Source organism: Passer domesticus, chromosome 3, assembly GCF_036417665.1.
Source record: "Passer domesticus isolate bPasDom1 chromosome 3, bPasDom1.hap1, whole genome shotgun sequence".
Classification (NCBI taxonomy): domain Eukaryota; kingdom Metazoa; phylum Chordata; class Aves; order Passeriformes; family Passeridae; genus Passer; species Passer domesticus.
In genome coordinates, this window is record NC_087476.1 from 46,324,000 (window position 1) to 46,347,025 (window position 23,026).

The 23,026-nt window shown below is 43.5% G+C and overlaps 1 protein-coding gene across 1 annotated transcript; it reads left to right on the forward strand.

Moving 5' to 3' along the window:
- Nucleotides 1–4,777: 4,777 nt before the first annotated feature.
- AMD1 (adenosylmethionine decarboxylase 1) lies at nucleotides 4,778–21,103 on the forward strand. Its single transcript, XM_064412933.1, has 9 exons — nucleotides 4,778–5,054; nucleotides 14,870–14,956; nucleotides 16,225–16,351; nucleotides 16,811–16,913; nucleotides 17,726–17,768; nucleotides 17,854–17,998; nucleotides 18,996–19,088; nucleotides 19,175–19,330; nucleotides 20,290–21,103. The coding sequence occupies exons 1-9, from the start codon at nucleotides 4,924–4,926 to the stop codon at nucleotides 20,428–20,430; spliced, it is 1,026 nt and encodes a 341-aa protein (XP_064269003.1). The 5' UTR covers nucleotides 4,778–4,923; the 3' UTR covers nucleotides 20,431–21,103.
- Nucleotides 21,104–23,026: the final 1,923 nt, after the last annotated feature.

Here is a 23,026-nt window from a genome sequence, read left to right on the forward strand (position 1 = left end):
ACAGAAGACCTGGATGAAGGTCTTCTATGAAGAAGACATATAAACCAGCAGCAAGTATAACCTATTGAAATTGAAAATTGAAATGCCTAACTTTTTCATTTAATTCATCTTTTCCAAATGTACTTGATTAATTATTCCATTAGCCCAATATTTGCAACTGGATCTACAAACTAAACCTTAAGAAGCTTCAGTAATTTAATGTTTTTAATAAGAAATACACTGTTCAAGTATTAAAATTATGCTACTTCTGCTTTACAATTTCATACATACAGAATGTTACAAGAGTTACTTAATTGTCAGTGCTTCCTTTTTTTTGTCAGCAAGTATAATTTATCATGAGATAAATCATATGGCAGCACTACACTTACAACTATCAGTCAACAAGCTGCAGAGGAAAACATAATGGCACCCTGAAAATTATTTCACAGGACAATTCTTCACATTTACCTTCCTCATTTAATTTAGAAGGATATTTCCTGGTTCTAGGTAATAAATCCATTTATTCAGTAGGGAATAACAGCATTAGGTGCTGAAATCACTATTTTGAGCTAAAAATAGCTCCCATTACTGAAAGATCATTTCTGCTTTTTGCTATGACAGTTTCAATTTCTACCATGTAGCAGAACAGCCCAGATTTGCTGAGAAATTCTGTTCTGAGACCTTTGACTCTCTGAACTGTGAAGCTGGCTGCAGTTGCTGTCCTTTCTGTAAGCAGAAACCTGAGAAGCAGGGCAAGTAAATCAAAATGGAAATGGAGGAGCAGGGCTGGGTTGGCAATAGTAGGGATGAGTGCTTTTGTTTCTAAAAGAAGTGAAAAAATGCCTTGAAAGTCATGCCTTCTCTATGCCTACCCTGGCTCTGCAGCAACTTGCTTTCCTGTTCCTTTTGTAACAACTGGGGAAGGAAGACACTAAGGCAGTGCTCCTCCTCACAGCACACTAGTTTTTGCTTTTCACAGTGACATAGCAGAGATGCAGAGAATTAGCATGAATGTAACTTTTACATAAATATTAACAAGGAATGTTCTCCTTCACAAAGAGTGAGCCCAATCCGTTAGCGCCCGGTGGGTGGAGGGCTGGTAAAGGCAGCTTTAATTCCCTACTCAAATCTCAATTTTTCTTGGCAATGCCTCTCGTGTAAGTTGGCTGCTCTAAATGACTTTGCTGCCACAGCCTCCTATGGATCATTCCAGCTGCCCAAAATAGCTGTTCAAAGTGAGGAAACCTCTACACAAGAAGTATTCCCTAAGGAGAAATTTCAAGAAGTCTGCAGTCCCTCTGCACTACTGGCAAAGTGTAAAGAGACTGGCTAAGAAAAGAGAATTCATCATTGTCCTTTCCATACCAAAAAAAAAAACCAAACCCATTCATACTTTCTCATCTTTCTTTCTGGACATGATTATTTGTTGACATCAAGCTTGCCCTGTTCAAGAATATGGATATGACCAATACGGGTAAGTTAGCTTCCCACTAACTCTGTGAGCTCTGTGCTCTGCAGCTGGTTATAGCAATGATAATGGGAGCAGCTTCAGCCCCATACAGGCTTGCATTCTGTTTCTGACTGCCCCAAAGCTCTGTTTCGCTCTGTTTTGCTATGCAGAACCTCTGAACTCTGACTGCTGGGCTTGGTAACACACCTAACATTAAAAAAAAAAAAGGTTATGACAATAGTCACAACAGGTTTTTTGTAACACAGAATTTCCTCCTGAACACAGAGGAATGTACCTGGCCAGTTACAGCCTGTTGTGCCAGCAGATTACTACAAAGGAACAAGATCATAAACAATTTTTGGCCCCGTGTCTACAATCATATGATGATATCTGAGCCTTCCTGTCTTCCCAAGCCATTCTTCCTCCAGATTCAAATGACTGATTAATGTTATCAAAACAATTTCAAAACTGGTCTAGTTAAATTAGTGCAACCCCTTTGAATGGATATTTTCAAATCTGTTGGTCCTTCAGCTCCTGTCCTGCCCTTTATCTCTGGGTAATCTCAGTTGTAAACATGAATTCAGCAAACATCTTTCTAACACTGACTCACAGAACCTCCCCCTAATCCAAAACAATCTCCTTCTGTCCTTCCTGAAACCTCAGCCTGTCTCTCAGACAATACTTTGTTCATGTCTAGTTGTCAGTCAAGTTCAAAAAAGAGCTTTCACTGTTTCCCTCCTTTCCCTCCTCCACCTGTTTTTTGTGTATCTATCAGCAATCCAAACTCCTCTGAAGGAAGGCCTGCAGCCTTCAGCATTAATACAAATCTCTTTTTAGGTGATCTGGCTTCAAATATACAACATCACCCTGCTACTTTTCTGTCACATCAGGAAAAATACTATTCCATCTTACTCAGTGTTGAGATCATTTCCGTCCTCATGTCAGCTGGTGATACTGAGCTGTATTGTCCCTTCTTAAACTTTCAAACAAACACTTCGTGTGGTTTCATAGGTTATCCAATCCACTGAGACGCTTCCCAGAAATAAAAAAAGAATATACTTAATTTACTTATTTTTTATTTTGTCTTCACCTGAAATGCCTCAGAAGCATTCTTACAGGCAACTGGTGTACCTTAAAACCAAGGGAGAACGGTCACAGCTAGTGAGTTAGGGTCACTCTGACTGTAGTGCAGTCTGTCTGGTAGCAAGTGCCAAGTCCTGAATTGGAAAAGTCAGAAAAAGAACAAATTGAGGGGGCAGACAAGCGAACTGTCAAGACTTCAGGAAATGACAAAATTTGTGAGCACGTGGTCCAAGACATGCTGAGAGACCACACCATAGTCAAGATCAGGAAGTCAAACTCCATGAGACAGAATCCATGACAAGAAAAAGTCATATCTGGCTGGAGCACTGTGACACAGGTCACTTGCAAACAGCAAGTAGGATCAAACACCTGACTGAAAACTAGAAAGAACATTAAATCAACAGAAGACAGAATTAGGAACTAGTACTGCACATTTAGAAAGGAGGATGGGAATACTGGTATTAAAAGTAAATGTGGAGTATGGCTGGACTAAGTCCACAAACTCTCAGATGTAATGCTATTAGCACTTCAAGCAGATTTAATCCATTGTGACTATTGAAACTAGTGGTCCTGCACTCCCCATCCACAATTTCATGTGCATGCCCAAGCACAGCTTCTTATTTATACCAATACAAGCATCTATGTAGCTGGGACATGAACTGGCTTGGGAAACTGATGCAAATTAAAGCTGATCACAATTAAAAACGATTAACCATCATTAAAACTAAGTAGTCAGCATTAAACTTGATGCAGTCCACTACCCAGCCATGCAAGTGCTTGTACTGGCACAAGGAAGGAGGCAGCATGGAGGTACAGAGAAACGGCTGAGAAAGGAAAACCTTTTTCTTTAGAGTTGTCACAACTCACATGAAGTTAATAAAAACCAGTGAAGCCCCAGCACTGGAGAACGTGGTTCTCTGCCAGCTATTAAGGCTGTGCCATGGGAGCGTACAGCGGCAACCAGCTACCTAGGGAATGATTCACGTCCAGCTGCCTTGGCAATGACTCACTGGCTCAGTGACTCACTCTCCGCTGGTGGACAGAGCCCACTGCCTATTATGCCGTCCGATACTGTCTCGCTGTCTCCTAGTAGGGACTCATTCATCTGTCCCCAGCCATCTGCTGCTGCCTGTCCCATGTAGCGCAAGTACCGCAGGCTCATCGGGGAAGACGGGATGTGCTGTTCTTCATTTTATCAGTTGCGAGCCTTTCCTCAGACTACGGAGTATTGCAACGCCGAGTTCATAATGTTTTATAGTATCGCTAAAAATGCTTTAGGTGACCATAGAGTTATGTGGTTTTCAACAATTTCTTATAAATATTAGGAGAAAAAAAGAGTCGCAGGTTATCAGGTAACACACAGACCCGCGGTGCCCCCAGTGTGCGCCCACATGCCCTGCCCGGTCACTCGCTCCGCGTACCAGTGACTCCCCATTTTCGGTCACACACGCTGGGCTCCCGGAAGGGGCCAAGGGAGCGGGAACTACGCCTGAACGCTCGGCTGAGCCGCTCTGACAAGGGAGAGAAGCGCCTTACGGCGGGCGCAGCGGGAAGGAGCGCCGGGCGCGGGCGCAGCGCGGCCGCCGCGGCCCTGGAAGAGCCGGAATCCTCGGGCTCGCCCCTCGCTACGCGCCCCACGGATTCGGGGGATGCTCCCCCGCCGCCTCTAGGCCATGTTCATCCCTGCTTCCCCCGGCACGGCTCCCTGCCGACCACAGCCCGTGCTTCCCACCCACGTTCGGGGCGGCGCGGCCCCAGCGCTGCCCCGGCCCGCCGCCGCCCGCGCTCCATCTCCCGCTCCCTGCGGCCCGGCGGGCGGGAGGGCTGCAGCGGGAGGGGCCAGAGGAACCGGCATACGCCTTGACGGGCGTCCCCACCATCCAATGGGAAGCGGGGAAGGGCGGGCCGGAGCGGCGGCCGCCCAATGAGCAGCGCGGCCCGGCGTGACGCGCTACCTGCGGGCGTATAAAGGCGGCTGCGTGCGCACCAGCCGCTCGCTTACACAGTATGGCCGGCGACATTAGCTAGCGCTCGCTCAACGCTCTTCTCTGTAACAGGGGAACACACGGACTACAAGGAACCGAACCGCATCGCCCGCCCGCACCCCCGCTCGGACTGTAACCCGCTCACACACGCTCACGCCGCATCCGCCGCCGCGCACTCCGGGTGGTTTTCGCCCGTTTAAAAAAAAAAAATCCTTCCTTCTTCTACTTATTCCTTTATTATTTTTTTTTTGTAATTAATATTTCACAAATCCCCCAGAAGGTGAAACCCGCCCGGGACGGACTGGGACCCGGCGGCGGCAGCAGCGCGGCCCGTGCAGCAGCAGCAGCAGCGAACGGTGGCGGCCGGGGGCGGCAGTTTGGTTGTCGTTTAATTTCTGTGGTTGTTGGTTGCCGAGTTGTCTCACCATGAAGGAGAGCGGTGCACACTTCTTCGAAGGGACCGAGAAGCTGTTGGAGGTGTGGTTCGCCCGGCAGCAGCCCGCGCAGCAGGAGCCGCACCAGAGCAAGGGGTCCGGCGACCTCCGCACCATACCCAGGTCCGCGGGCGGCCGGCGCGGGGTGGGGTCGCAGCGGGGAGAGGCGGCGGCGGGGGCAGCGCTGCCCGCGGGGGGCGGGCGGGAGGGTCCCTGAATGGCCCGGGTGTGGCGGCGCTTTGGGGGGCGATGGCGGCCGCGCCGGGGGAAGGCAGGTTCCGGGGTGGCCGTCGGTGGGGGCTGGGCTCCGGTGCTGCCGGCCGCCTTCCCGCTCTCCCGGTGACAGCTCCAGCATCTCCCCGCGGGGGGTGACCTTCCGCCGCCCTCCAGAGACCCTCGGGCAGGGAGGCTCCCCCCGTCCCGGCGGGCGGGAGGTGGCGGTGCCGGGGACGGAAGCCATTCCGCGCCGCCACCTCGTGCAGCCCGCGCGGTTCCCGCTGGCAACATGTGGCGGAGCGGGGCCGGGCCGGGCGTGTGCCGCGCCGGCCGGAGCGCCGCGGGGGGAGCGGGCGCGGTGTCGCAGTGCTGCTGGCGGCCGGGCCACGGCAGCGGCGCCCACCGCTCTGCGGCGGCCCTTCCCGCTCCTACGGCCAGTTTCGGGATGGGAGGGCTCGGGAAATCCCTGCCCGTGCGGCGCTGCTGACAGCGGGGCCTCAGGAATCTCCCTCCCCGTTAATGCAGGCTGGAAAGGGAGATGCCTGTGGCTGTCGCGGCGAGGGTCGATGGTTCCCTCTCACATGGCCGGTGTGGCGGCGACCTCCGGCACTGCGTAGCCGGACGGCTCCACAGAGCGGCTCTCGCCGAGGGAAGCAGGCGGTACCTGGGGACCCTTCCCGCGTCTCCCAGCCGTGCGATGGGCACCGGAGCGAGGGAGGCACCGCGAAAGGAGTGCCCCCTCCTCGCCCAGCAGAAGTGTGGCTGGAGCCGCGGTTTACACGTGAGTGTCCTGGCCGCGCTCCCGGGCCGCGCCGCCGCTGCCGTCGCTCTCCCCCATTGAGCGGCCGAGGCCAATGGGAGCGGGACGCCGCGGAGGGCCGGGCCGCGCCCGTCACCCAATGGGCATGTGGGGAATGCGCTGGCGCCGCGCTCGGCGCCGCCCGCGGCGGGGGAAGGAAGGCCCGGGGCCCGCTCCGCTCCCGGCGCACGTGTTCGGCACCGGCTCCCGCCGCTCCCCGCCCGCCGCCCGGGAATGGGTCCGCGCCGCCTTTGTTAGCGCAGGAGCCGATGGCCACCTGCCGGCACACCGGGCGGCTCTGGAGCCGTGCTGGGCACGGGGCGTCTGTGCTGCGGAGTGCCAGTGCTGTGCTTTGGAGGAAGGAGGACAGTGTAAAAACACTGGAGCGAGGTGGTCTTTAAGGCCCCTTCCCATCCAGATCATTCTAGGATTCTGTGGAATATTTAGACTTCTGGTTGTGAGGGTCCAGCTGTAGATCCACAAAAAATAGTGTTCTGGAAGTGTCAGAAAACCGGAGCTGCAAGCTTGAAGTACAAAGCAAAAGCTGCAGAACTATGGGCGAGCTTGCAGTGACAATAAAAATGCTGTGTAGGTGGGATCAGCTGACATAGTTGGTAAAGGTAGGCTTGTCCTAAGTAAACAGGGCAAATCTGAAGGTTATGCTCGTGTGAGTAGTTCACCTTCAGTATGGTCAGCTGAGCTGTTCAGCTTTTCAGGTTCGAGTGGTTGCTGGAGGATCTGGCTCTCAGCATGTCCAGGTCTGCTTGTGCATATCACTGTTACCCGATGGTCTCTTGTCAGAGTTTGAGCAAGAGAGCTTGTCATAGTGTATTTAATGTTTGGAATATGCTAATGATCTCAATTCAGCGATGTATCTATTTATTTTTTCCCTTGCTTTGGTATTTCTCAGGAAATTTCCCGTGTATATCTTGGTAGACTCAGCTATTCACAGATCTGAATTGGCAGTGAGCAGATAACTGCCCTTTTTTTAAAGTAATGAATAGCCCATGTGTGTGCATGTCTGAATGCTCACGGTTAGTGGAAGCTTCATTTCTGCTGTACCAGAAGCACTACAGAGTATTTTTACCTCTGAGGTAATTTGCTTGTGTAACTTTAACTTGTGAAGCTATTTAGATCTTTCTGAATAATGTACTTAACATAGAAATTATCACATGTGATTTTTATAGCTCTTTGAGGCTTAGTGGTGTAGCAGGTACAGGGCAGCAGCTTGTATAGGTAATGTCCAGGCAATCCTGGAAGGAAAATCTTAGCTAAAATACTTGCAGATGATGTGAGCTACTTAGGTGCCGAAGGAATCCTCTAGTGTTTGACTTAAAATGTGAAAGATTCCAAAAGTACTCGTTTGACTTTGCGTTACTATGCAGATGTAGTTTAGAGATGGCATTCTGCAGATGCTTTCCTCGCTGACACATTCATGCTCTCTGGTGTTCCATTTGTCAGCTGAGACTCGTGTTTGCAAAACTGCAAACTTAACTTTTAAACCCAGAGCATTTAATGGAATTGCAGTGTGGCTACTGGGATAGTTCCTTTGTGTGGTTTAGATAAGGCTGTAAAGTTTTAATAGAGTGGATAAAAACTGTTAACTGTTGAACGTGTGGTCTTTAACGCAGTGTCAGTGCTGTGAGCAGGCTTTGAAGACTTCTGTGTTAATTGGCTCTTAATACAACATGTTAATCTAAGGTGCTTGCTTGCTTTGGTAGGAAGCTGTGACATGTCTGAAAGTGTTTCTAGCATGAAATGACCTTGTACAAACATTTTCTTTTGGAAAACCGTCAGAATTACATTACCTATTACAGCTGATAGATGCAAATAAAAGTCTTGAATACAATGTATCCTACTATGCTAATTCTATAAAGGTGATTGAATGAGCTAGTTTATGTTGAACAGTACCTGAAATCAAAGCTGAAACTGTAGAACAATAGCTAAATTAGAATCAAGTTGCAAACCAGTTGAGCTTGCCTTTTGTATTTTAATACCTGCTTAGTAGTGAAATGTGAACCATTCATCTCCTGAATGACTAAGCTGGTGTTCAAAGCTAAAAATTTCCATGTTGTGTGTGCTTGTTAGGGATTAGATACTTTAAAGTGTTTGCTGGATATCTTGAGCTGATGCAATTAAGACTTTTCCACATTTTTTCCCTCCTATGGGCAAACTTTGGATAATGTGTAATGTGTTTCAGAAAAGATCTTTGTCAAATTAATACCTTCAGTAAAAGTCTCCGCTAAAAAGTATGGAACTTGAGCTTTACTTTAAGTTTTGGGGTGTTTTTGCTCACTTGTTAATGAATTATGCAGAAAGGTCTTGTGGTTGAAATAGTTACTGGCAAGCATCTCAATATGCCTACCCTGCTTATATCCAGTAGTGAAATGAAGTTAATGTTTTTGTGGTCTCAAAATAATTTGCTTTAATTTTATTGCTTGTTCTCACCATGCTTTGTAAAGCATTATTTTTTTTCCCTAAAAAAATAGCCTTAGACTATATATGGAAAACAGAGGGTTTGCTGAAAACATGATGAACTTGCTGCAAGCTCTGGATTTCCATGGTGACTGTGTAGTGCGTTCACTCTCCCCACAGTAAAATAAGCTGTTTATTCCTTCAGATGATGTGCAGCTATGTATTTTCCATCTCAAGGGCTATCAGGATCTTGAATGTACAGAAGTTTGAAACCATAAATAAATGATGCCAGTGTTAAAAGCTCATATCTCAAGCATTCAGCCCTGAGGAATACTCTGAAATTGAGCTTTTTTTGTGGACTTTTAATCTGCTTCTTATTTGTCTATATTACATGGAGACACAGGCTGGAGAAAACTGCAGCCATGAGCAGTATGGGGTGACACTGATAGGACATTCTGATCCTGTGCTACAGGAAAGCTCCCAAGTGCTGAGGCACTGAAGGATTTGATAGGAGTCCTGTCAATCCTTGCTGTGTGCTGCACCCTGTAGCCCGAGTAGCTCAGTGCTGCAGTGCTGCTGCACCTCTGCCCTTTCCCCAGTCTGGGCAGTGCCACCTGCCTGTTTCCTCAAACTCTGAAGGTACAAGGAAGCTGGGCCATGAGCCCTGCATGTTCCTGCAGTGCTTTGGAACAAAACTGAAGGGACTCTGCAAAGAAGGCAGGGCTGTGCTCAGATAAGGGCTTCTGTCCCCGTGTACTTGGGGAGCTTTTTTTAATGGGCGATGCGAGTTTATCTGGAGAACTTTATGTAAGTGCAGTCTTCCCCTTATCAGAATAGATATCAATTAGATTTTCGATCTGGTTCAAAATTACTGATAAAATATTCTCTTGTAACTCAAAATTGTAATTAAAGAATGGTTTCATTCAATGGTAACAAACCCTTTTATTCTCACTTCTGATTCTGATACTGCTTGCAGGAAGTGAAGACTTATCTTGAAGACTGACCTTTTCCTACCTTATCACTTAAAGTGCTGAAGCATTTGGGTAGTCACTGTCTGCCAAAGGTCTGGGCCCTTAGTGAGACTGTGGAAAATAAAAAAGCAGCTATTGGTGTGTTCCTCAAAGGGCTTTCCTAATGGTTGTTTGCTCAGCCGGGAGAACAGGAAGACTTTTGGTAGATACTTGCTGCCTTACAGTGTGTTCCTTCTGGAGAAAATGACACTCAAATTTGCCCTGAATGTTGCTTGTGTAAGTCCTGCTCTGCCTGCTGGAGCTTAAGCTTCCTTAAACACTTTGGATGTCCTTGGATATGAGAGACTTGAGAATACCCATTGAGTGTCCTTGGATATGAGAGTCTTGAGAATAGCCATTGAGTGTCTTTGGATGTAAAGGATGGAGTCCCTATTCCATGTAATTGCAATAGCGGTGTAAGACCCACAAGAGAAGAAATAAGCAGCCTTCAGAGCCCCAGCTGTGGCTGTCTTTGTGCCATTGCTGAAATAGCTTGGTTTCATTTGGGAGTGATGCTCTAAGTACTTGGCTTGGGACTTTCTAGGCAAGAAGGATTTTGTGAGCAGTACTGCATAGAATCACTTTTAATGTGGATGCAGTTTTCCACCCAGGTGCCTGTCTCTCAAGATTAAGTGCATGTCCCTGGAAGGCTTCATAGGTTTAGGATAAGGGAGATGTGGACAGTCTCTGTATATATCTGTGCTCAGAGCATTTAGAGGGTGTGACACTTTTGTGCACCCCACAGATACTGCCTGTGTAAACTTATCACGTTGCAAAGGTCTTAGCCTAAATTCAGGCTGTGGTGCAAGGTAACCTATCTTGAACAGCAATTTTTAAATTATATTTCTAAGAGAAAGTAATTCACATGCAGCTGTCTGCAGAGAAATACACGAGCTGCTGAGAGGTGCTTTAAAATGTTTGTGACTTTTGTGTGGTTTGTACTGTTCCTACCTGTTTTGGGATGCTTGAAAGCAGTGTTCCAGCTCTGCTGACTCCAGTGTTTAGCCAGCACAATTTTGTGTGTCTTGGCTGCATCTCCTATGCCTAGGCAGTTTAAACACAGTTTTAGGCTGTCTGGATCATGGTATTGGTAGGAATTTGCCTATTTAACTGTAGCCTGCTAATGAGGTAACTATGGCTCCTAAAAACACTTAGTAGGTATCAGGGGATAAAAGGTTGTTCTGCAGTTGAATGCTTGACATTAAAACAAGGTCTTACATAGTCAAGATTAAAAAGCTTATTACTTATGGTACTATAGAATTGTCAGCTGTTCTATAGCTTACCCTGTATTTAGGAGTTCCATGTGATTTATTTCGTAAGAATTCCTACCCTACTGGAATACAGCCTTTCTTCACAGTGCTGTCTGGCTGCCTTAGCAAGTTCCTGGTGGTGGGGTGGTGAGCTTGAGGAGGCTGTTGGTTGCTGATAGGAACGAGTTCTTGATGTAGTTCTTAATCTCTTCAAATTGCTGTTAGCACATTCCCAGTTGGCCTGAAACAGCAGTATTGTGCCTGGTATGCTTGACTCCTGTTAAAGAATGTGTTTTACCCCTGAAGGTAAAGGCTCAGAAGAGGCCAATAACTTGTGTGCAAAAGCATGGTTTTATCTGTCAAGGAAAACTTCCTTCTGAAATAAAGGAACAGATATAATGCTGAGGAACTATTATTTATGAAGCATACTTCCTGCAGTTAAGCTACTTCTCAGTTATAATAGCTTTTCCCTACTGACATACTTGGTTGGCAGTTTGAATGGAACTTATTTGTACTCTGGTAACAAGTCTGTTGATAAGGCACTAAATATTACAACACAGGTATAGGAGTAAATTGTTAAGCTTGATTTTATCTTTTTTTTTCCTTTTGGGGTGTTCTGCTAGTCAGGTGTAGAACAAATAGCTTTTTACCATTCAGGCAAGGACAGTTCTTCACACTTGAGTAGATGTATTCCATTTTTATTTGCTATTTTCTGAGAAGGTGCAATTATTTAAGGTGCATCATGCTTGCCCATTCAAGAAACTGATTTGACTGTGGATAAGTAGCAGTTATTTGAAAATTCAGAAAGGGGATCTTAAAACTTTGGAATTAAATGGTCGGTGAGCCCACATAAGTGAGAAGTCAGTCTCAAGTCTGTGTCTGCAGGTCTGCTGCAGAACTTGTTTCCAGCGAGAACTGCCAATGACTCTCATGGATCATGTTCTACTATGCTTGAGTATAGGAAAGCAGTTTCCAAACTGGCATTGTTCTGATGTCCAGCTCTGGGAAATAATTTAGGAAATAGTAATGTCTTGCCTATTGATCATGGAAGGGGGAATTTTGAAGAGGAGATGTCCATGTTGGCACTTCATTGCGAATTACTCTTACTTGGGTACCCTTTTTCAGTTGCAGGCTTTGCTTCCAAGTTAAAACTTAACTCAGCTATTGGTAGTGTTCTCAAATTACTAACTTAGCAGATTTTTACTTACTATTGAATAGCTACAATAGATGTAGTGATAACGATTGAAATACTACTTTTAAGGTTGATTTGTTTCTTCATTCAAGTGTGGGTAGATATTGTTTGTCTCAACTAGTGACAACTATATGGAACAGAAAAAAAGGGGGAAGAAATACAAGAGTTAGACTTGTAGTGAACTTAATCTACTTGGTACAAAGTATTCCCAGATGTTCTTCCTTAGCTGTGCTTTAAACAATAGAACATGCCAAATACTAAGGTCATCTTGTTTAAATAGATTATGTTGGATCAAATCCAGCCTTTCTTTAGTTTTCTGTACTTAGCTTTAAAATGCAGACAGATACAGGCCAGTATCCCTGCAGGACTACTCCCTAATGTGGCCAAGTCTCGTCCTGGGTGCTGCAACCCCTTGTTAGTCTGTGTATGTTTCTAGAGCAAGCCTAGCATCCTGTCTGTTTCTAAAGTTGTAGGGTTTTTCTTTAGTGCTGCTCTAGACAGATCAAATTGTGACCTGGCCCTTTATTTCTGTAAAGGCTGAGCACAACATTTGGTGTGTTAGCTTTGGATTCTGTAGTACAATAGTGAGCACTTGAGCAAAGCTGTAATATGCAAAGGTCTTGTGCAACTGCAGACTTAAGCCATGGTACCTAAATACCAACAAGCATAACAGGACTCCCTTTGCATCATGGGCTTTGCAATTTACACACACAATAGTACATTGCTGGTGCTATACTGAACTACCAAACTTGTTTCATCTTCCTCTGCTAATATGTGTCTGGAGCATGGACAAGACATTTCCCTGAAATGCCTGCACAGAACTGCACTGCAGTGATACTTAAAAAGTGTCACCTGCCTGCATAAGGCTGAGGTTTTGACTGTCTGACCGGGTAAGAAGCTTGTGAAAGCTGAGACGTATGCTCTTGCAAAGCCTAAGATAGCTACATGCCCATTAATACTTGGGCAAGTACAAAATCAGATTTGTAGCAATGTACAAATGGGGTTAGTACAGCTCAGCATCGGGGAACTCCTCCTCCCCTTTCCCAAATGCAATGTCAGGCTCTGGGTTTTTATTTAATGGCAGAGAAAATGTCAGTAGGGGTGCTGGAGTGGTTTGAACAATCTAATATGTTACCTAGTTCAATTTACAGCAAGAGTGGCTGGCAAACTTAGGCTGGTGTGCTGTAGCCAGGGAAAAATAAATCCTTTAGTACTCTTACTAGCAAAATTGTATTATTTTCTAGGAGCACTTAGAAGACAGTTTATATTGCATTTATTTATTTCACTCTTTGCATTTACCAGCCTTTTTAAGGTGAGCAGCCACTTGCATTTTCATGTACACTTGACTTTTAGGAACAGAGCTACCTTCAGTCAATGACATAAGTATAGAGCTGAGTAAATGTGTGGGACTTGAGCTGAGCACTCAAAATAACCTTTGTAATTTGGCATGGAGATTTGAGTGTCTGTGCTGTCATGTCTGTGTTTGCAGAAAAGCATTTCATCAAAGGTCCCTAACTTTGGGGTAAACTTCACTTTGCTTTTAAGTATCCAGTTATATCACTGAATTTCTGGGTTAATCAGATGTGCATTGAATTACGAGGCTTTTTTAAATAGGTAGGATTTTCTTAATGTATGTTCTGGTTGAATCATATATATAAATATTACTATTCTGGTGTACTTTAAATGGGATAGTCCTCTAGTATTACTAAAGGTACAGAATTCAGTTTCAAAAGGCATTCTCCTGAATGAATGAATTAATTGGAGGGAGAAGTTAAGGCATTTATTTGCTGGCTGTTTAGAAAGGTTAAAGAATATGTGGATGTTTTAATTATACATATAACAGAATCTAAAACTTCAACTTGATGAACTGACCAGTTTTCTAAGAGGAAAGGCTGGTGGCTGCAGGAGAAAGTGTGTGGATGGAATTAACAGTGAGTGCTCTGTCCTGGCATACAGCCACAGACAGGGCTTTTGCAGTGTCACTAAAGGGTGAGAGGTCTGCCTCCTGAAGAAGGATTAGCCTGACAGTTTTATATGGGCAAGCTGAGCTTGCTTGGTGATGAAAAATTGGCAATTTTTTTGTGGTCCTAGCTCCTGCAGTTATTCCAGCTCTACTCATGAGCAGCTTAGTTTTATGCTGGGTTAGTAAATCTCTTGGGACATCTCTGAGGACAAGAGCCAGCACAGACCTGCAGGTAGAATATGCTGTGGGCAGGGAGAAGTAGGACAGCTGGCAGTCTTGCAATTTTGTGACGTCAGGAAGCTGTATCTGTTCCTGTCTTATTTATAGCAAAATTGACCACACTGAATTATATTAATCTGGTGTAGACACAAGACTGATGTGACAACCAAAGTAGTTTTTTTGCAAGTCCATAATTTCTCTTAAAAACCTTTTGGCTTAATTTGAGCCCTTGGTTTTGGTTTGGTTTTTTTTTCCAGACTCTTTGTAGAATGAGTAATATTAGTAAAGAATTGAAATATTAAACCTCTACCACGGTACTGAATTCTAGTACCATAGCTACAATTTGCACTGTATGAAGGAATTCTGTGATCCTGGTTGGTCCAAGAGGAATTCAGGCCACTGAAATCTATTGGTTTTTAGCTTTTCAGTTAAATTATGAACTTAACTCTAAACTGGTCAATTAAAACATCTTAATAATAACTTACTAGTTTATTGCTGTAGTAGTTGCCAATGACTACTGTGCTAGAAGTGCATAGAGGTTCAACCTGAAGCATACCTGAAGTTACCAGCATGTGGGATGCAGGATTTAAGGTTATGCTGACTCACCTGGTTAGGAGCCTGAGGCTGCTGTTTGGCAGTTGTTCACATGCAGCAGATGATGGTAACAGATTTTGAGGACTATTGAGCCATCAAGAGCAAAGGATGGAGTATTACTGTATTGTGGGAGTCAGTCCCTGTATGAAAACTCTTCCCATTTTGTTCTTTTGGATTCAGTAACTCAGGACTCTGGTCTTGTTTGGGCTTTTTACCCAGGGCTCCAGCAAGCTTGGTTTGTTTAACCTGTTGTTTGTGCTCTTCTGTAATTTCTTCACAGGATTGAGTGGGACAAACTTCTGGAGAATGTGCATTGTTTGATCATAAGTGTGACAAAAACTGACAAGCAGGAAGCTTATGTACTCAGGTAAGGCATTGGCTGATTCTTTTAGTCCCTAGGAGGGAAAAAAGTGAAAGCTGTCATATGTGATTCGCTTGGCTGAGAATCCAGTCTTGGATTAATGACAGGTTGATGGCTACAACTTGCAGGGATCTCCTGCTCAGAAGTGCAAATCTCTTCATAGTTGTGCTTCTCTTTTCCTTTAACCAAAAGGAGGCACAGAGCCGTGGTGGCATCACTTAATTCTGTCTGTGGGTAACTGAGTGTCCCCAATGCAGAATTTCAGTATTACTTCAGCAGAATAGGCTATAGGTGTCACAGATCAGCAAAAAAACCTTATTGGTAGATCAGCCTTAACTGCACATAATACAATCAAGTGGAACAACTCTTGCAGCTGCTACATAAGGGTATCTGTAAAACTGTAGCTTTCCTGGAACCCTGGAATTTTTGTTGTGTGTGCTGCAGTTAGTTGTAAGGACACTACTTCTGCCATGTGTTTTTCATCTTGCAGAATGCTTTCTTGCTTTTTGTACATGAACTTTACAGATGCATTTGACATTCTCTGGTTCACTTCAGATTACAAATACTGAAGTTTTTAGTTTACTCTAAAAGACTGCCTTGAGGGCAGGGTTGTGCTAAGAGCAAGCTAGTCGAAGAAACTGTGTTCAAGTCTTGTATCTTCAAGCTTCATGTATTCAAAACAAAATTCTGGGAAGAGTAACTAGTTGCACTGCATCCTGGATGAACTTCAACCTCGATTTTGAATTTGTAAACAGCATTCCAAATTGAGTTACTTGAGCTAATTTTTACTACTGTTGTTCAGTTACCTGATGAAAAGATACTTGTTTAGCATGTTTAAATGTTCTTGATCTGGTATCAATGCCTATCTCCAGTTCAGCTGGGCTGTACTTAAGTATCTGCCTTAGTTTATATATAGTTAATTTCTGTATCTTACTTATGAGGCATATCCTATAGCTGTGCCTGTGTACCCACTTCACAGCATCTTTGTTTTTTTCAGGTAGTTTGAGGGTGTCTAATGTGTGTGCCTTTTCCTGTAGTGTGACAGCTCTGTAATATCATGCTCAGAGCAGGTGTTTGCTTTGGGAAATCATAACAGCTCTCAAATGTTAGCTGCATTCTGTTGATTTGATCTATTTGCTGAGCATGTTTGTGCCATATGCTGAGTGTTCACTTAGAATAATGCATTTGGTTGGGATAAGGACCAAGACCTAACAACTCCCTCCTGGACTGTTTTATGTAGAGCACTTAATGTCTTCTTAACACCTCTTTTGCAGTGAGAGTAGCATGTTTGTCTCCAAGAGACGTTTCATTTTGAAGACGTGTGGTACCACCCTCTTACTGCAAGCACTGGTTCCCCTGTTGGAGCTTGCTAGGGAGTACAGTGGGTTTGACTCAATTCAGGTAAGGTGTCAAAAATCTTCCTTGGAATGTACAAAAAGCTTTTGGCTGCTATTTCAAATTCACTCTTTTCATTAAATGTTCTGAAACCTGGATGTTTGTGTGCTTCCCATAACGGGAACACTGTAATGTAAGATTGCTCTGCTGCAGGAGTTGTCCTTTTATTTGTCTCTTGGTGGGTGCTAACTAACAAATGCCGTTGAGCTGAGTTACTTAGGAGTAACTGTGCCCATGCTGTCAAGTGCAAAACAAGTTTATAAGTAAGCTGCGTCCTGGAGCTTAAAATTCAGATGGGAGTAACCATGTGCTTTTGAAATGGAAATACAGGTTGCAGTGTTTTAACAATGAAAACTTAGGTCCTGTGAAAGTTCATGGTAAATGCTTGCATTTTTCTAAATTCTTAGATTCAAGGTGGATGGGTAATACTCAATACCTAAGATGCATGCACCTTTATTTTTTCAGAGCTTCTTTTATTCACGTAAGAATTTCATGAAGCCTTCCCACCAGGAGTACCCACATAGGAATTTCCAGGAAGAAGTAGAGTTTCTTAATGAAATTTTCCCAAGTAAGTTGATGAAACTTCAGCAAAGTTGGGTGGGGGGGTTGATGTTATGTGGGAAGTGATGAGCAGTACAATAGCTACAGGCTGCTAGGCCAAGAATTCAGCAGTCCTTGCATGAAAGTCAAAAGCTATAAATACTTCTTTTCTGGATTTCTGATACTAGTTTGCCAAGATCAAAATTTAAATTACACTAAGCTTGAGATTTAGCACCTTGTCTGAACTGGGGTCATCTTCATACTTCCAATCACTTCAGAATTCTGAAAGCCCTATTAAAAAGCTGAGATAGTAATTTAAAGTAAGTAATACACTGAAGAAAAATGTGGGCTTTTCACACATTATGATGTGAAATGTGTGAAGTGTTATGAAATGTGAAGAAGTTACAATAAATTTAAACATTTGATGTGGTTTAGGACTACAAGAAGAATCTTAAATTTTAAAGTGATAGGTTTTTGAAGGAACATGGAAGCTGTGGTACTCATCTGAGTTACTTGAAAATAAATTATAAATGTATTTAATGGAGGCTTTAAGAGTTCCAGGATTTCTCTCTGTGCATAGCTAAGCTGTAATAGTGATTTCCTGATAATAGTGTCTTAGCTGGGGTGTCCAGACCCACTTCTGAGGAAACTTGCTTTTCTGATTATTAATTTGGCATTCCTGAAGTTAAATGCCTGGTTATTTGGTACAGCTGCTGACTGCATCAGTGAAGTTCATGGGGTTCTCTGAAAGGCCCCTGTCTTTAACTAAGAAATAAACATAATATTTTACATAAATGTTGAGCTGTGGTACATTAACTGGAGGCTTTTTGTCTTGTCTAGATGGAGCAGCTTATTGCATGGGGCGTATGAACTCTGATTGCTGGTATGTATGTGAAGAGTTTGAAGTCTTTGCAGTAGAACTTGGTGCTGTCAGTATGTGTTACATACTTGTTTTGTGCTTTATGTAGGTACCTGTACACCCTGGATTTCCCAGAGAGTCGGATATCCAATCAGCCTGATCAGACCCTGGAAATTCTGATGAGTGAGCTTGACCCAGTAGTTATGGACCAGTTCTACATGAAAGATGGTGTTACTGCAAATGATGTCACTCGTGTATGTTTGCTTGAAAACTGGGTGTTTTGGGGAATGGTGGAAATTGGGCAACAAAATGCTTCATTCACTTATCTTTAATACAAGGTTTATTTTGTGGTAGGAGAGGTGTTGTAGAAAGTGTCAGGCTAACACTTTGGGAGGAAAATGGATTTAACCCAAGAGTATTTTGGGGAATATAACTTCATGTTTTCCATGCCCTTCTTTGAGTGAAAACAGCAATATGCAGTGCTTTGGGTGACAGGAAGCTTTTACTCTGAGGAATGTTGAAGTAGGGATAAAACCACAATTTGAGTAACTTTCAAGGATGTAGATTGAGGAGTAAGGCTTAGACTGGAGATGAGAACTGCAAAGGTTAAGTAGGAATCAAAATCTGGGTCAATTCAGGGAGCCATTTGGATGAGGGGAAGGGCAGATTTGGCATCTAAACTTGATGGGTTTGCCTCCTTTAACCAGATGGGGAAGTCGTGTGACATGAACAAGTTGTCCTGACAAATACACTGACTTCGTCTTGTTTTCCATCTTAGGCTTTGATTCTCACACTGTATTTGCTATTGAGATTTGGCTGTAGCTCAGGTACTGTGTGGTAAATCAAAATGCTTGGGATTGCACTTCTTCCTAGGGCATGAACTAGTATATCCTTACTCTGGAGTAAGTGTAAACAGCCTTCACTTCATGGTTGAAGAGAAGCTCCATTTTCCATTTCAGCAGCAAAAGCAAATGTGTTTTGGAGTTCTAAGCTGTTTCCTTGTCTTGGATGGATGCAGCTGGGCTCTGTAAGAGGCAGTGTGGTAGCTTGCCTGCAGCTTGTCACTGCCATTGATGTAGTGACAGGGTGCAAACCAAGGTCATCTACAGTGGTACATGTAATCAGACTCACTCATTCTTGGGAGAATTCTGGTGTCCTCTTTGCTATATTTAGATGTTCATTCTGCCTTTGAGGTAAATCTAAACAAGTGTAAGGATGCATGGTAAACAGAGTTGTTTAACTTTGTTTCAGATGAGTGGAATTCGTGACCTGATACCAGGTTCTGTTATTGATGCTACAATGTTCAATCCTTGTGGGTATTCAATGAATGGGATGAAATCGGATGTAAGTTTTACTCTCATTAATAATTACCACTGGTAAATAAAAAGAAATAAATTTTTGGTGGTAATAATACGTAACTTTTTTTTCAGGGAACTTACTGGACTATTCACATCACTCCAGAACCAGAGTTTTCTTATGTTAGTTTTGAAACAAACATAAGTCAGACCTCTTACGATGACCTGATTAGAAAAGTTGTAGAGGTTTTCAAGCCAGGAAAATTTGTGACAACTCTCTTTGTTAATCAGGTGAGTTTTCTTGCATTAGCTGATGAAATACATATAGACAGAAATGAAGCAAGGCTAAAGATTTTTACTGAAAATTAACAGTTTCCAGTTTCCCTCTATATTTGAGTGGTAGCTTCTTTGGAAAGTAAAAATACTCTTCAGTCTTGCTATGACATGTACTAAATAAACTCTTCAGCAAACTTCAGAAACAGTAAGATGCAGCATCCCAGTCCCAGAATTCTAATGACATCTTTACGTAGTTCTGTATAGGCATAACTTCTTGCCTTGGCATTTTTCTGGATTTGCCTGCAACTGTCAGTTGTAGAACACATGCTGTTAACAGTGTTGCTCTCAGCTAATCATAGAACCACAAAATGATTTGGGTTGGAAGGAACCTTAAAGATCATCTAGTTCCAACCCCCTGCCATGGGCAGGGACACTTTCCACAAGACCAGGTTGCTCAGAGCCCCATCCAGCCTGGCCTTTGAACACTGCCAGGGATGGGGCACCCACAGATTCTCTGGGCAACCTGTGCCAGTGTCTCACCACCCTCACAATGAAGATTTTCTTTTTTCCCAATATCTGATCTAAACCCACCCTCTTTCAGTTTGAATCTGTTGTCACTTGTTCTACCACTACAAGCTCTGGCAAAAAGTCCCTCTCCAGCTCTCTTGCAGCCCCCTTTAGGTATTGGAAGGTGCTGTAAGGTCTCCCCAGAGCCTTCTCTTCCCCAGGATGAACAACCCTAATTCTCTCAGCCTGTGTGCATAGGAGAGGTGCTCCATCTCCCATAATTGTTCACAGAACAGCAGTACTGTATGTAGGGAGCAGAATCACTGCTTGGGAATGAAACTTTCTGCACCACTGTCAGGAAAAGTTTTAAAACATGTTGGTAAAAGCCATATATGAAATGCAGTGTGCTAATCCATCTCTAAATGACAGTTTTAAAAGTAACATTCTCCCTTTTTCTTGTTTTCTAGAGCTCTAAATGTCGCACAGTGTTTTCCTCTGCCCAGAAGATTGAGGGGTTTAAACGTCTTGATCACCAGATTGCCCAATTCAGTGATTATAATTTTGTTTTTACCAGTTTCACAAAAAATCGCCAGCAACAGCACAGTTGATTAAGAATGAAGAAAAAGCGCAAAAAGAAATCCCGTATAAAAGGTGGTGGTTGCTTTCTAGTTGATGATTCAGGGGGCCATGCTTTCCACTCCCACCACCTTGTAGTCGTGGAAAGCCCTAGGTGTAATCATAGTATAACCATTTTGAATTGTATGCATTATTATATCAAGGAGTTAGATATCTTGCATGAATGCTCTCTTCTGTGTTTAGGTACTCTATGCCACTCTTGCTGTGAAATTGAAGTGCATGTAGAAAAATCTTACTGTATGAAACTTTACAACACTTGTAAAAATGATTCAGGTAGAATTACACACAGTATAGTTTTTCTCCAAGTATCACCAAAAATTCCCCACAGACAAGGCTTTCGTCCTCATTAGACTTCAGCCTCAACCTACTCACTGGGGACAGTTCTCTGTTAAATTGTCACTTTTTTTTTAATCTACGTTGTGATTTCAGTCTAAAACAGTTTTTGATGAACTTCTATGATTTCTAATGAAACTGATTCCTAATTAACACTTTCATGTTTGGAGAAACTTCTTAAAACAGTTACAAATTGTTTTGCTACTACAGGTGGTGGTTGATTTATTTTTAAATCAGACTGACTTTTCATGCTCTAATAAAGCTTCTAGGAATTTGCTCAGCTCTCCTGTGGAGCTGGGCTGACGCATTGGTCTTTCACCTTCAGTAACTTGGGTACCAGTACTAGTGCAGGCTAAGTTTTGTCTCACCTTGATGGTCATTTGTCTGTCCACATCCCCGAGCTGTCACACCGCTACGCAATGGCAGAATTTGACGAAGGTCCAAGACTTGACAGGGGAAGAGCTGAGCCAGGCTTCAAGTGCTTTGGCGTCATTGTGTGACAGCTTTGCAAAGTGCAAGTTGATATTGGCAGCGGGCATTTTCTGTTCTAATCACCTGTTGTGTCAGAGCAGGAAGCTGGTGCTCCTGAGCCCTGGCAGGTAGGGCTGGTGGAGGAGTGGAATTTGCCATTTGTGTGTTGAGTGGTTTGGATTATTCTCAGTAAAACCTGTGACCTGCCACTTTGGACTGTAAAGAGTGCTTCTAAACTGGTCCAGTGTCACTTCATTTTGTTGTTCCAAGCAAAGCTAATGCCTCTGTCTTGTGACAGTCCTGTGACATTGTTGTGCATGTGACTTATGTTGTACTTGATTGTTGTGACTTCATCTGTTTTTTCCTCCTAATTGCTAAGGTGGTTCCTCTTACTGTGACTTGAGGGCATTAAGTGAAGGTATAGAACAAGAACTGTCTGGACACCTGGACAGAAGTGAAGTAGAATGCTATTCATGGAGCATGAATAAGTGTGTAATTCAAAGTCACTTTAATGAGTATTGACTAAAATGCAGGCTTTGAAAAGCTGGCACACTTTCAGCTATGTTTGTTTGCAAATACTGCGATTTTAACAGCTGTGAGACCAGCATGTTAACAGCAAAATTGAGATTATTTTTCCCCTCTTGTCCTTGCAATGTTTTGACTCTTTCTGGTTTGACGCAATGGTTCTTTTGTTCCTTCTGTATTTATAAATGAAGCACTTTTTCAGTGCTTCTAAACTAAAGTCTGCTTGGTTAGAAATCAAGTGGTTGGAACATGTTGATTTTTTTTTTTTAAAGCATATTATTGATGTTCTTTACCAATGTTATCAATTACATGCTGTAAATGGCACTAATGCTTTTTGGTGTTAATATTGAGGACCAATATTTCAATGGATTTTTTTTTTGTTCTTGCATTGTCCCAATTGTTCTGACTTTTTTTGGCTTGAGGTCCTTTAAGTACACTGAAGATCCCTTTTCAAGTAATATGGAAAGAGAATGCATCTTACAAAAAGAAGCATAAGCCTCGTCTATGAAAATGAAAGCTGTTGAATGGGTTACTGAACTATCTGGGTGATCAGGATGGGGGGAGTATGGTGTTTATAATTTCTGTGGTGTTAGACTTTGATCATTTAAAAATATCTGTACCACAACTTAACGCTTCAATAAAAGTTCGCTTAAATTGTTTGTAGTGATGATCCAGCAATTCTATCCTTCACTCTCTTTGTGCTGTATGGTACCAAATGGTTTAATTCTTAAATAGATTTGTGTCCTTACTGTCCTAATTTGCACTTCTCCTGTAGGGGGTGCATCTCAACACAGTGGCAGTTTAAAATGAGGCAGCGTGTGAAATGAAGCCAAATGAAAATGTGATGCTGTTCTGGAAGCTAAAACTGTTTCTCTAAATGAACTCAAAAACTTGCTGTCTGCATTTAACCTGTATCTTTTTCTTGAGCATTAAATAGTCTAAATAGCCCTCTGAATTAAGACAACTGCTTCTAAGTAACAAGCTGGCATGCATTTATGTGCTTAAGCTTAGACTGGCTTTGAGAGTTCAAGGTGAGATTTATGTCTTCAGGTGAAGTAGGCAGGTACCTAATCTAGACAGTAACCTAGACCAGGAGCTAGTGGCTAGCAATGTCAGTGCTAAGCAGATGCAGCCAGCATGACTGAAAATTCCTTGAGTTCATGTGGTAAGTCCTACAGGAAGAGCAGCTGCAGTTTAATCATACCTGATTAAAGCTCCAGCAGTGCTGATATCCCCCAA

Bases quoted from the DNA above. Each gene is read 5' to 3' on its own strand.
- AMD1 (XM_064412933.1), top strand. From the start codon at position 4,924: ATGAAGGAGAGCGGTGCACACTTCTTCGAAGGGACCGAGAAGCTGTTG. The intron at 16,352-16,810 runs GTAAGGTGTCAA...TTATTTTTTCAG, and splicing joins GTGGGTTTGACTCAATTCAG to AGCTTCTTTTATTCACGTAA. The intron at 19,331-20,289 runs GTGAGTTTTCTT...CTTGTTTTCTAG, and splicing joins CAACTCTCTTTGTTAATCAG to AGCTCTAAATGTCGCACAGT.